A 13,601-nucleotide genomic window follows, 5' to 3' on the forward strand; every position below is an offset into this window, starting at 1 on the left:
GCTGTCAAAGGAAAAGAGGGTGCGACCTGGGCAGATTGCCAGTTTATTGCATGGTCTGAAAAAAGCATCATCTTTAAAAACCGTCCCAAAACACAGATACATGTTTTAAAATCAGAAAGGTTTTAATATGGTTAGAAAACTGAAATTAAATTATGAATTTATCGTTGGTGTGAACAGGTCAAAACAAAAGACACAAAAAATAGCCTGATATCAGGCAGCAATACCAACTCTTTATAGCCTGACTCTCACATCTGCAACCAGGCAAACACAAAGAGGACAGAAGAGTAAACCTTCTCTATATGAGATTGTTGGTTTTTATTAAACTGTTTTGTTTGTTTTTTCATTTAGCTAAACACATATTAATAGTTGTACTACAAAGTGATGAAGAAAATGTACACGGCAGTATAAAAACTCATCAGAATTTAGAAAATGGTCTAAAAATGAAAATTTCCTTGGGACTAAACCATTAGAACCTACACTTACTGTATCCTCTGCCGTAAATTAAATGAAGCTTACCCCCATCCTTAGAGATATTTCAGATCTTTTACAGTAAGGCTGGATACCATAGCAGAAGAGTAACTAAAAATTACCCACCTGCTACCAGGTCTGGTCATTGAGGAAACGTCTGGATCAGGACCCACAGCACCTCTTGAAGCCTCCGATCCAGATTCATCGCCTTTTATACAAAATACAGCCAACAACTGTGAGGACAACAGTAGTGAAAATGACTCCAAGGCTCCCCTGATGACTGAAAATCAACACATTGTCCATTGTCTGGTACATTTTCTCGAAGTATCTCCGTATCTGTTGTCTTTGAGCTTTTCACAGGACTTTATTTTGTTTGTTTTTACTTTTTCTTTCTGTTTTAATGTATTTCTTTTCTCTATGAATTGGTGGTCTGGTCCTTGCTTTGCAGTTAAATAATTCATTTAAATTTCATTTCCTTTACACCTCTATACAAAACTATTGTATAAACTGTGAATACAGAGTAATTGTTACTCATAGAAAACCAATTTATTTAGTGTGATTTTGCTTCAGGGAGGAGATGTGACCACACTGAGGAGTCTGTTGCCTGAACATTTACTGGTTGATATCCTAGCAGAAAGATTTCAGGTGAGGTATTACATGGTGTGTATATACAGAAAAGTGCAAACTGAATAACTCTTAGCCAGTGCTGTGCAATAAATTGGCACAAATAAGGAATGTTTTCTCTCATGTTTCTCTATTTATTTTGTAATTCTCTCTAATGTTGGTGCTTACGTTGTGATTACAGTTAAGCGATTGTTATCGTGGAATAGTGATTGATGGCCTGGACTCAGCGTACACTCGGGTTCCAGCGAGCACTCTGCAGGTTGTTCTCAAGGCCTTAAGTAACCGCAAACACATCTATTTGGTCAACTTATCTGACTCTTATACAGCCCTGAAGGCACGGGAAAGAGCTCAAAGCGAAGCTGAAGGTAAAACATTTACAGACAGAAATTCTTATACCTGTGAACAGAACTTATAGTTGTCACGTTTATGTATTGAATTAGATAAATGACCAAAACTGTGTGTGTGTGTGTTTCAGAGGCTCTGCAGAAGGAGAAAGCTGCCAAGGAGGAACAATGGCTGCAGGACATGGATGAGGAGGAGTATAATGCTCTGCCACAGGAGGTGAAGGAGCGCATTAACAAAAAACACAGAGAGGAATTCCGACAGCAGAAGTTCAGGTATTGACAATATTTATTTTTTTCAGTGAGGTTTTAATTTCTAGTTTTACCAAACTGCACAAAGTCAAAACTGATGTTTTAGCTTGATGAAATGGACACAGTCATCAATGGTATGATCAACATGCCTAGTGAGGCTCAGTTCTCTGGGTGAAAATGCCTTGTTGATGCCAGAGGTCAGAGGAGAATGTCCAAACTGCTTCAAGCTGATAGGAAGGCAACAATAATTCAGATAACCACTTATTACAACCCAAGGTATGTAGAAAAATCGGGTCCGTCCTGCCTTGTATCAAGAGTTCAGGCTGACGGTGGTGTAATGGTATCAGGGGTATTTTCTCTTGTTCCCTAAGTACCAGCTGAGCATTGTTTAAACACCACGCACACACACGCCTTTCTGATTGCTGTAGCTGTCCATGTCCATCCCTTTATGACCACAGTGACCACATCTGCTGAGGGCTGTTTCCAGCAGGATAACACACCATGTCACAGATCATAGAGCGTCTCAAACTGGTTTCTTGATGGTCTCCATGAAATTCATTTCATTTTACTCAAATAACTTTGCTAGTCACACAGTCTCTATCCAATATAGCAGCTTTGGAGTGAAAGCCGAATCAGATATGCAGCTGACAAATCTGAAGCAACTGTTTAAATCTGTCATGTCAGTATGGACCAGGATCTCTGACGAATGTCCCCGAATCCTTGTTTACTATGTTATGAAGAGTTTAGGCACTTCTGAAAGCAAAAGGGAGCCCAACCCAGTGATAGCATTACATGCCTAATAAAGTCATCATAAATGATAAGGGAGGTACAGAGTGGTTAATCCATGGAATACAGATGATTAAATTAAATTTCATATTTAAGTTGTTAAGAAGAAAAAGAAAATATAAACACAAATTATGAAAAATAGCACATTGGACTGATTAAGTTCTGCAGTGAACACTTCCAGTTTTTAACATTCGTCTGAAAGGTGAATTTTTAATCAAAATGGCATATTCAAATAATACAAACAATAATAAATAATAAATACATAATATGTGCTTTAACATTTATATCAATAATGGTTTAGAATATGGCATAAGCCACTATAACCACATTTTGAGGTATTTGATGTCATTCATTTTCTTCTTAAACCAGTTATAGACTTAGATTTACTATATCTACCATGTAATAAAAGCCCTCATAGGGATCATAAATATAGAGACTTGAAACTACTTCTTGCTTCCTTCTACATCCAGGAATATTGTGCACAGTTTTATTTATGCTGAGCATGCACAGTTTCACTCAAATACCAGGAATATATTCAAGTTCAAATGAAGGTAACTAAAAACAATTCACTTGTGTGTAAGGGAGCAGATGGCGAAAGAGCTAGAAGAAAAGAGGCAACAGGAAGAGAACCAAAGGTTAAAAGAGGTGGGTGGAAAGAAGGACATTAAAGAACCATCAAGGAAGAAGAGCTTGCTGGGGGTAAAGCAGGTCTGTATCCAGTCTGAAGACCAGCAAATACAGAGAAAAATTAGAGCACTGAATTAATTTCTCCCCTTTCCTCTGTAGTCAACATTGAATGTGCTAAGGGCGTCTTCTGTTAACGACTCCAAAGAGCAATTAGGGGACACAAGAGAGCAATGTCATCTAAATGAAGGTGCAGACAAGTGTAAAAAAAACATGTAATATTTTATAAAATGTAATATAGAGTAAAAAATGAAACGGTTTATAGAGTGCAGCATAATCAGTTACTGAGTGACGTCTGGTCATTATTCCTACAGAGCATCATAGCAAAGAGGCCGATGATCCACAGAAGCAGACAGAAGGAACCACAGGTTCTCCTCAACCCACAGACACACTGGAGATAGACAAGGTAAATTAAGCTTAGCAACGATGTCAACACACTCAACCCCAGTGCATTATTTAAAATGGTAGATATGTATAGCAGACTAATTACCTACTTTGTAACTTACTGGAGTTTTTATACTGCATGTTTGGGATACATTATTTCATAAGATTGTGTAATGTTATACAACAAATCAGATATGAGGAATGATGGAATAATAAATAATAAATCTTACTATTTTAACAACATGTCTGATTTTTTTCAAGTATGTTTTGAATACTTACTTGATTTTCATTTGAGAAAAAAGGGATTCAAGAAACAAAAGTACTTCTTGTAGGCCTATCTGTTACTATGTGTGCTGTGAAATCTTCAGCTTCTCTTACTTTAGTTTTTAAAACCACTCAATGAAGAATTAATGATTTACTCTGCAATCCAGTGTCTTGCATTCTGCACAGGATCTAATTACATTAAAGTATTTAATTTTGCTTTTATATCCAACATGAATCATGTTTGTTGCCAGAATACAGAAACTGTAAATGTGAAGAGTGCAGGAGAAGAAAAAGAGTTGAAAGATGGAAAACAAGCAGGGGAGAGGAATCAAAAAGACAGAGCAAGAAGACAGGGCTTACCTGCTGGGAAGGTTTGTACAAATATGCCATTTAAGGGCTCTTTGTTAAGTCAATAACATAAAATCTGAGGCCTGTATTACAAAGCAGGATTTAGTCCAAGTAACTTTGGGTCCAATCCTGGGTTTCCATACTTCTCATTCAGATGCTTCGTACTCACCTTGGTAACTTATGCTGTAAACCTAACCTGTTCTGGTGCACATTATGTTCTACATTAGAGGTTAACAGACTCACATCATTGCCTACTAACCATTCAAGTGCCACCATTCCTTCATTCTCCATTGCTCACCATACCCCCATTCAGTCCCGGGTGGAGAACCTGCAGTCTAAGTTCTGTCAATACGAGGAGAGCCAAGCCCTGGTGGAGCATATCCTGCAGCATTGGGACCGGCGCCGGGGATTGTTGTTGGTCCCACTCCCCACTGAAGATGCTTTAGGGTCAGCTGAAGTTACAACAGAGAAGCAGGTGTGTTAGCTGGCCAACACACCTGGTGGTCCTCCACCAGGTGGCCCTCCAATCCCTCCTTTTTTTTTTTTAACTTAAATGTAAGACTGCTTGGAAAATTGGAAAGGTGTGCTATAATTCTTTATCCTTGTTTGAATCCAAAATATTTTTTCCATCTACACAGTCCTCTGCTGATAAGAAGAGCAGGAGAGTCAGTAACAAGCTCATATCACCTTTGCACAGTCAAATAGCAGGACTGTCAGAAGCAGAGAAGGCAGACGACAAGGCATCTCCTCTGGACATTCCATATATTGTGTTAAATGTAACAGAAAAAGACTACATGAGCATCATAAGCAGCTCTTTGCCTGCCCTAGATGAGGTATAGCATCATTTCACAGATCTTTCATTTTTATAAAATTATTAATTATGTTTCTGTTGAAAATGAAATTATTCTTTCATAAGTTTAAGATGAATTCCTAATCTATTTTCTTTTCTGCTTTGGTCTCATTAGGTGTTGGATGATTTAGGGATAGGTCCTAGTGGCCCTCCAATCCCTCCTTCTGTCACCTTCTCTGTCGTTCCTTTTCCCAAAAAACGAGAGCAAGCTAAACTAGAACAGACCTGTTTCACCTTCCTGGTTCCTTCAGGGCTGGATGAAAAGGACAAGGACAAGAAAGAGGACGAGCTGCAAGCATCCGTTTTAAAGTTATCGGTAATGTCTAAACAAAAAAAATCATTCTTAATTTGAGGCAAAATCTGAAACACAAGCAACATGGACCTCATGTCCATTTAACCCACACAAGCTTATTTTGGTGTTAAAAGCATGAAATTTTAGGTTTTTAAGTCAGAACACTGTTTGTCTGCTGTTTTTGTAAAGGAAGAGGCAACAGGCTCTAAAGGTCATGGCAAGGCCACCATTAAGGACAGCACAGTGGCGAAGGACAAGGATAAAACGGGCCGAGAGATTCACAGGAGCAAGAAACAGACTTCCGCCAAAACAAAAGCACAGGGACCAGAGCGTCTCGGGTCACGTTCGCATGCCTCCTTCCACCCCGAGGACACTGACCAGGAAGAACATCAAGCAAGCTTGGAACAAAAACGCAGCCATATGTAAGACGTACTGCAGAATCACTAATGTTCATTAGTGTTTTTTAATTTGTTGTTGGTGCTGCTTGTCTGAATGTGTGCTTGTATGCATTTAGTCTGACAGCATTTCGCTGGGTTGTGCCAGCTGGCGGTGAGGTGGTACTCAAGATCTGGTTCTACTCAGAGTCACCAGGAACTTTTAAACATACCTTCAACTTTGAGATAGTCGGGACCCGGAGACTCAACCAGCTCATCTGCAGAGGAGTTTCTACTTATCCTTCCATCAGCAGTGATTACATGTCAGTCTGCGTAGTGTGATGAACTAATGTAGTGAAATAACTGCAAACGGGGAGGTTGTAGTTGGCGTGTTGTGTTCTGCCTCACTTTGTAAAAATCTAGATCTATTTTTCACAGATGAATTAAGTTTGAAGCTTTTTAATAGTCTGACTTTTTGTGTGTGATTTCCACAGGACTGTGTTTCCCCACAGTAAGAAAGTCACTCAAACTAAAGAGGGGCTTCTGAAGACCTATGTAATTAAACCTGGATACTTTGAGTTTGGACCTTTGCTCTGTGGCAAGACCAGAGACAGGTGAGAGGCAGAACGATGGCTATAAATGGTTTCATGTGGTTGTGGCTTTCTTTGTATTTACAGATTCACGTGTGTGTTTTCTAGATACAAGGAAAACAGGTACCCCGAGAACTCAGAGAAGCTGGTGATTCACAATAACTCATGTCTGGAGGCTGAGGTCCAATTCAGTTTCAAGCATGATACGCAGGCCACCACATATCTGTTGGACCCCCCAGCCATGACCCTCAAACCGAACCAGAAACAGGTAGAATAGCACTAATGCTGTCTGATAATTTTACTCTACTTTCTCTACTTACATTTAAATACTTTTCCACCCTACAAGGAGTTGACGCTTTGGTCGTACCCAACAAAAGTAGGACAAATGAAGGACGGCTTGATTTGCCAGATCAAAGACAATCCTGAGCTTGTGGTCATTGAGCTTTCGTGCTGGGGCGTTCGGCCAGAGTTGGAGTTGGAAAGCAAGCATTTGCACTTTGACAGGATTTTGCTGCACAGGTACCAACATATACCGCAGTAATTCAGGGAACACGGATAACTATTGCTCAGTTTACAGATTCAAAAGTGAATTTGAAAAAAAAAACCATGAAGAATTTTCTCAAAAGAAAGGAGCTTCAATGATAAAATATGCCACAGTGGATAATTTGGGATTTCTCTCTCTTCACCCAACCTTTTTTATCCTGCCCAGGAGGGACAGCCGCAGCATTATGATGTATAATAAGACAGCTCTGCCAGTGTCCTGGAGATTGCAGGGTGTGGAAGAGTTGGGTGATGAGTTCACTGTGCCACAAGATCAGGGCATCATCTCACCTAACTCTTCTTTCCCTTTGAGCTTGCGCTTCAGAGCCCGAAGGCCACTCAATATTAAGAGAATCTTGCGTCTGGAGGTAGAGTACAACCAGAGCAGTACTCATGCTGTAGTTAATAAATAACATGAAATAAATGAATATATTATAGACATGTTATACACACAGAAGTGCATCATGTGGGTTTTTTTCCAGGTAGCCGATGTGGAGAAAATCCTAGGTGTTGTATACACTGAAAATATTCAGGTTACTGCCGAAGCCTATGACGTGGACCTGGAAATCAGTCCAGGTACAAATGAAACAGCTTTTCGTTTAAATGTGAAAGTGAATGTGGGCCTTTTATTGATTTAAATGCAGTAAACAATCCGATTTTGACCATTTTGAACCTGCACTTCCATTCTCCACATTTTATGCAAAAGGAGGAGTCACATAAAAATGATATTTAAGTTGAAAAAATGTAACAAGGATGTTACAGTAACTGAAAATCCATCATACAGACATTGTTATATACATTTATATTTCCTTAAATAATGAAAATTAAGTAGAGCTGCCTTTTTATCATGAGGAAATATTTTTGTCACAGAGAACTGGCATCTAACGCAGCTAAGGACCATTAACAGATAGCACTGCAAAATGACTGACTGAGTGGGTGGCAGGATATAATAACCACCAATAATGTACTACATGCTCATGTTTCTATGTCAGATGGCTGTCTTAATTTTGGAACCATCAGAGTCTTTGAGGATGTCAGACTGTCACTCAGATTGAAAAACCAAGGAAAATATGAAGTATCTTACAAGTGAGTTTAAACTGATAGTTTTTGCAATATTTTATTCATATAAAGGTTTTCATGGAACGGTCATTTAATTTTATTGTTCTCTTATCACAAGGTTTAATGTTGAGCAGACAGACCCAGTGCAGCCAGACCTAAACTCCATTTTCAAAGTGTCTCCTCAGTGTGGTAGTCTGATGCCCAACAAGCCCGCAACAGTGAACATCCTCTTCAAACCTGATGTGGAAGTGTTCATTAAAGACCAACCTATCCTGCCTTGCCAGGTTCGATCCATAAAAAGTAAAAACTTTATTTAAAAGATTTAAATAATTGATAGCTGACACTGAGTGAGCTAATCTTTTGCAGGTGATTGAACCGAGCATTGGGACAGGAGGAGAAACTGTAGCTATCGTGGCGATCAGGGTTTCAGCCCGATCTGTTTTCACCAGGTGAAGGCCGATTCACGCTCTCACTAATTCTGCACTATTAATATATTATTTATTAATAGTGCAGAAACATTATTGTATTATCGTATTATAGTATAGAATTTGAAAAACTGTGTTTCTTTCATCTCATTTCCAGCCTCTTATTTTGCTCATATGAAGCAGCTTAGCAGTTGTTTTTTTGTTTTTGGTGTTTTATGTTCGTCTCTCTTCAGGTACAAGATCACACCTTCATCCGACTTGAACTTTGGTCCTCTGATCTATGGCAACAAGAAAAGCCAAAGCTTCACCATCGAAAACAATGGGGTCTTTGAGGCCTCTTTCACCATCTGCCGCATGATCACAGATCCCGTGAGGACAGGGTAGGCCAACAGAACACACAAAAACAACACATCCAGCACATGTTATTTTAAAGATATTTTATTTGCTCCACCATTTTTAGTTTTAGTTTTCACAAAACAAAATTTTGTAACATTTATTGTTAATAAATTGTGTATTTTTTTTCACTTTACATTCTGGTCTCAGGGGTCCAGGTAAGACTATATCAAGAGAGACCCTTTCAGGGAGGCCCAATGCTGCCAAAATACCACCAGAATCCTTTCAGAGTTTTCTTCAGGTGAGAGAACACTGGTGAATTTCACACCAGTGACAGTGCCTGATAGATGGTCCTGTTTGTGGTTTTACAGTCATTGGACTCTTCATTAATTTTCTTAGAGTTACATTTTCTGTTTATTTTGAGATTAGTCAAGCTAATAATTACACATGAATAATCACAAAACAGTCCTGACATTTTTTCTTTCAGTTCCTTTGAGTTGTTATGGATTTACAAAAGTAAAACAGACAACATAGACACTGAAAAGGTCTATAAAGTGAATTAATAAGAAACACGATAAAACCCCTTAATTTTAACAGGGAAGCAATACAAAAAACGGTGATGATGGTCATGAAATAAAATTGTGTATAATTTAGTGTCTTTGATTTTTATGCTTAATAGTTTGTAAAGCAAAATAAACTAAATTCTGCTCTTTGACATTAAATTTGATTTCTTTTTGTAAGTACTCCTTTCAGTATTCTCATCACCTCTCCTTGCTTCTTCTGATTTTCCTGAATTCTTCCAGAATCGCCTCAGCGTGGGTATGTTCTCAGTGTCTCCCTGCATTGGGAGCCTACAGCCAGGGTCTCAGCAGCTGGTGACAGTGGACTGTGCAGCTGAACAGCTGGGCAGGTGGAGCCAGGGTCTGCACATTGACATCATTGGGCGTGACCCCTCAGACCATCCTGATGGCATACCCTACACACTGCTGGCTGAAGTCTGCAAGCCAGGTGAGAGCTGCATGATTCTTTTTTGATCAGTAAAGCTGGTCAGGCTCAGCTCTACAGTCCTGAAATTACCAAAGGCATGTTAAAAAGATTTTTGATCAAAGATCAAATTCTGTTCTAAACTTACTGCTAGCCGTTCTTTGACTTAAATCATATTATATCTAGCTCTTTTTTTTTGGTTTCTAGGCATAGTATTGGATATGGCCTCCATCTTTGAGGAACACCATCTGTGCTGCAGCAGTAGCCAGCTTTCTTCAGAGCAGTTTTGCAATGCTAAAGGGATTTTTGTGCTGGATGAAAATAAGTTTATCTTCAACAAAATCCTGGTGGGTCAAACCAGCCGAGCTCGCTTCAAACTCACCAACAGCAGCAAGGTCCCCTGCATGCTCAGCTTGGCCATCAGAAGTGCTGGGCCTAAGGTGAAGTGTTTAAAGTCACAAGGATAAATGTATATCGGACTGTTTCTGTCTATCATAATGTAGGTAGAAGTTTGAGTCTAAAATATGTATGTTTTACAGTCATCCCGACACATTGAGGTCTTTGACTTGCCTGTGACAACACTGAGCATTCCCAGCCTCTCGCACGCGTTTGCTGTTGTCACCTTCACACCTCAGGCAATGCAGCATTACAGTGTTGTGTTTGAGGCCAAGGTGGAGGGAAGTGGAAGGTAAAGAAGCAAATGACTGTGTATGCCACTGCGGTGTTGTCTTTAGTTTTTCTATCCCTTTTTTAATCCCTGTTACTACTGTATATAATAACAGTAACAGCACCGGTTGTTTTCTGCTGCTGACTTCTCCCACCCTGCTCTCTTCTCTCTGCTGGATTAAGAGTGACACCCACAATTAAGACCAGCGTGCTGGAGTTTGACCTTTTGGGACAAGGCACTCTGCCCAGTGTTTGTGTGGTACGTCCAGGTCTGAGGAGCAGTAAAGGAAGCCCAGTGCTGCACTTCAGACGGGTACCAGTAGGGCGCAGACATATCCGACCCCTGGTGCTGTTAAATAATGGAAATGTTCCAGCTGAGGTGAGAAGAAGGAAATTTGTCTGTTTATCCATTTTAAATTCAGTAAAACCAAATTATACCAAAATATAAATATTATTATTTACAATGCATTCAGAAACATAACAAACAGTCTAGGTAGGATTTCATGAATAATGAATGTGTTTTCTGAAAATGTGTATAGGTCCAGATTGACATGCTGGATGAGCATGGTGTGTTCACCCTAAAAGCTGCGTCTGACAACATTAACGCCTCAGTGGACTCCACACAGCGTGCTTCAGGTAAATAAAACTTGTATTTGTGAAACAACGCCTACAGAAAAGTGCACTGTAATTTTAACTGTAATGTTTTAATGCTCGTTTTACCACGGCACTCTGAAAATACAGCTGACATTTCTTTAATCTAAGTCTGAGTTCTTAAGGCTGTAGTGTGACTTTCTCTCCTAAGTGGCCATCTTAACATTGCTGGGTACTGTCTTACATATTGTTGTAACTATTCATCGCATTAGCTGGCAGTTCTTTATAGTCCATGAGCATCAACGTGACCTTATTGCAAGAACTTCCCATTCAATTTATGTCCCAATTTATGATTTATAGATCCTAACCGACATGACTCGGTTTTACCCTGTCTTTTCTTTGAGGTCAAGTGTGATCTTGTTTTAGTTTAACAAATGCACTGAAAACTAGTGGGTGAGGCTTTAAACCATTCACACTTCCCACTCCTCAATGGTTTCTGACATTTTTCCTTCTCCACAGAGCACAAATCGGTGCACAGAGTAAACCTAAAGCTGAAGAGTAATGAACCAGTGGAGATTGAGGTTGGCTTCTGCTCTGATAAACCCTTGAATGTCAAGGAAAAAATGTCACTGCAAGTGAAGGACAACCAGCAGAGCAACACTACAATAGAAGTAACAGGAGAGGCTTACCAGCCAATCGTCTCTCTAGATCACATCAGCAGGTCGTTGCAGGATATAGATCATGAAGATGAAAAAGAAGGTATGGCATAAGATTTTTTTACAAAACCTCCTAATCTTGTGATTTAGTTCAACAGAAGCTTGAGTCTTTTATTAAAGACCTAATTTCTCATTTATAGGTAATTATGAGGTGCTGGATTTTGGTGACTGCCATGTAAACGTTCCATACAAAGAAAGTTTTACTATGACCAACCACAGCAGCAGCCAGGTGCTGAGGTTTGAGTGGCCCCCTAGTGGACCTCATGTCAGCTTTTCACCACAGGTAAAATATCAACAAAGTGGCAGAGGCTGTCAAAACTGTTAAATGGTGGAGCCAAAAAATACTTTTTCATAGCAGTGATAAAATGTGCATTGTCAAAAGTCGCTGGTTAGTTTGGCATTATTTTTGAAACAAAATAATGCCTCAGTGCAATCAGCATTTCTCTTGTGCAATAATTAAATAATTTGTGGTTTTAAATATGTACCAATGACTTTATATTCATTCATTTATTATACTTGCTCTTTTTTAAACTTTGTATTGATGTTTTTTTTGTTTTTATGTGAGCTTGTGCAACATAATTTCGTTCTGCGTTGAATATTTGAGGTAGTGCTGACAATGACAATAAAAAAAATCTTGAATCAAACCAGCATCAACAAATAGTAAATACAGCTATAGACATTATTTCTGAACACACGCAGTTCCTTTCCTAAGACACTGATTGTAGTAATTTTACATTTTCTCTTGCTTGTTTTACTGCCAGCTCAGGAAAACATTTAGCTGCTTGTTGTTACAGGTGGGACACCTTCATGCTGGTTGCTCTAAGGAAGTGATTGTCACATTTAGCTCCAGCAAGGCAGTGACTCTGTCTCAGCTGCAAATGAGATGTAAAGTTTGCCAGGTGGAGTTCCAGCAGCCTGTAGAGGAGGTAGCTGACTGGGATGACCGACACAAGATGGTACACTGGCTGAGTTCTTCAGAGAAAGCTTCAGATGCATCCAAACAGGCTGTAAAGGACAAGGTACATGTGGGCCCTAGCTTATTGTGTTAGAGAGACAAGTGGTGTCAAATGCTGTATAAGGAGACAAGTTAATAAATCACATTCTTTTATCCAGGTGATAAGAACAGATCCTGAGCCTTGCTGCTCTGTGGTCGACGGCTCTCAGGTGGAGCTTGAATTACGCATCAGTGCTGTCTGCGACTATGTGAAGTTAAGCTGCAGCACAGACATCATCCTCTTTGAGAACACCATGCTTTTCCAAACCAGGCTGCAGCAGTAAGTCAGGTTTTGTGTACAACATATTCCAAGTCATCAAACCTAATAATATATAACATGGTATTCTTGTGAAACATTATTTGGGGTTTCTTATTCATCAGATAGAAATGAAAATACTAAAGATCAAAAAGATAGCCACTAAAGGCTTATATGTGATGTATATCTAACATTACATTGCTCAACAGTGGGCACCATAAATGTAAATTCAAAAATATGTCTTTCTTTCTGAGTATTTCTGAGTGTTACTTTTTTTGTTGTCTGCACACACGCACGTAGACTGCAGGTTGTGAATGAGGGAAGTTTGAAGGTGGAATTCTCCTGGGAAGTTCTCATGGATCCAAGCAGCAATATTGTCAGCTGTGACCAAGAAGGTACGACAGAAATATTATATCATCAATATTATTGGGTCAACTTGTCATTGTTGGATTTGATCCTGAAAATAAGTGCTATTTCTTTCTGTACCTACACGTGAATACTTTAAAACCTGGACTTGACTCTGTGTAAATGTCTACATGTGGTGTTTAACAGAGGGGACCTCGACTTCTCGACCTGGCAGCAGATCAGCAGGATCGCTGACTGAAGCCCGTCCTCTGGCGAACTTGTTGTCACTTCTAATGTTGAACCCTGAGCTTCCTCCTTTCAGCATTGAACCCAGCGTAGGGACCATGAAGCCGGGTGCCAGGCAGAACTTCACTGTTCGCTTTTTACCCCTGCAGGTGTCCACTTTTCAGGGAAAGCTGTTTTGCAGGTAAGGGA

General features: G+C 39.6%; 1 protein-coding gene across 1 annotated transcript in view; it reads left to right on the forward strand.

Annotated features, from left to right (window-relative positions):
* The window catches only part of LOC147311226 (axonemal central pair apparatus protein HYDIN-like), a 36,038-nt gene that overhangs the window by 11,056 nt on the left and 11,381 nt on the right, over positions 1-13,601 (forward strand). Inside the window, exons 17-50 of the mRNA XM_086266259.1 lie at positions 605-777; positions 1,039-1,113; positions 1,274-1,457; positions 1,568-1,709; positions 3,053-3,179; positions 3,258-3,345; positions 3,470-3,561; positions 4,055-4,174; positions 4,465-4,626; positions 4,790-4,984; positions 5,117-5,317; positions 5,483-5,715; positions 5,808-5,990; positions 6,162-6,281; positions 6,366-6,525; positions 6,604-6,776; positions 6,967-7,165; positions 7,280-7,373; positions 7,790-7,883; positions 7,975-8,140; positions 8,223-8,305; positions 8,515-8,661; positions 8,825-8,915; positions 9,418-9,622; positions 9,806-10,038; positions 10,138-10,286; positions 10,448-10,643; positions 10,804-10,900; positions 11,375-11,614; positions 11,712-11,854; positions 12,366-12,590; positions 12,685-12,845; positions 13,122-13,216; positions 13,374-13,593. Coding sequence (XP_086122385.1) covers positions 605-777; positions 1,039-1,113; positions 1,274-1,457; positions 1,568-1,709; positions 3,053-3,179; positions 3,258-3,345; positions 3,470-3,561; positions 4,055-4,174; positions 4,465-4,626; positions 4,790-4,984; positions 5,117-5,317; positions 5,483-5,715; positions 5,808-5,990; positions 6,162-6,281; positions 6,366-6,525; positions 6,604-6,776; positions 6,967-7,165; positions 7,280-7,373; positions 7,790-7,883; positions 7,975-8,140; positions 8,223-8,305; positions 8,515-8,661; positions 8,825-8,915; positions 9,418-9,622; positions 9,806-10,038; positions 10,138-10,286; positions 10,448-10,643; positions 10,804-10,900; positions 11,375-11,614; positions 11,712-11,854; positions 12,366-12,590; positions 12,685-12,845; positions 13,122-13,216; positions 13,374-13,593 — 5,266 coding nt within the window. The remainder of the gene's footprint in view (positions 1-604; positions 778-1,038; positions 1,114-1,273; positions 1,458-1,567; positions 1,710-3,052; positions 3,180-3,257; positions 3,346-3,469; positions 3,562-4,054; positions 4,175-4,464; positions 4,627-4,789; positions 4,985-5,116; positions 5,318-5,482; positions 5,716-5,807; positions 5,991-6,161; positions 6,282-6,365; positions 6,526-6,603; positions 6,777-6,966; positions 7,166-7,279; positions 7,374-7,789; positions 7,884-7,974; positions 8,141-8,222; positions 8,306-8,514; positions 8,662-8,824; positions 8,916-9,417; positions 9,623-9,805; positions 10,039-10,137; positions 10,287-10,447; positions 10,644-10,803; positions 10,901-11,374; positions 11,615-11,711; positions 11,855-12,365; positions 12,591-12,684; positions 12,846-13,121; positions 13,217-13,373; positions 13,594-13,601) is intronic.

This window comes from Aulonocara sp. 'chitande type north' Nkhata Bay, linkage group LG16, assembly GCF_057382095.1.
Source record: "Aulonocara sp. 'chitande type north' Nkhata Bay isolate Kocher_YH1m ecotype deep benthic linkage group LG16, A_spYH_male_GT1.1, whole genome shotgun sequence".
Taxonomy (NCBI): domain Eukaryota; kingdom Metazoa; phylum Chordata; class Actinopteri; order Cichliformes; family Cichlidae; genus Aulonocara; species Aulonocara sp. 'chitande type north' Nkhata Bay.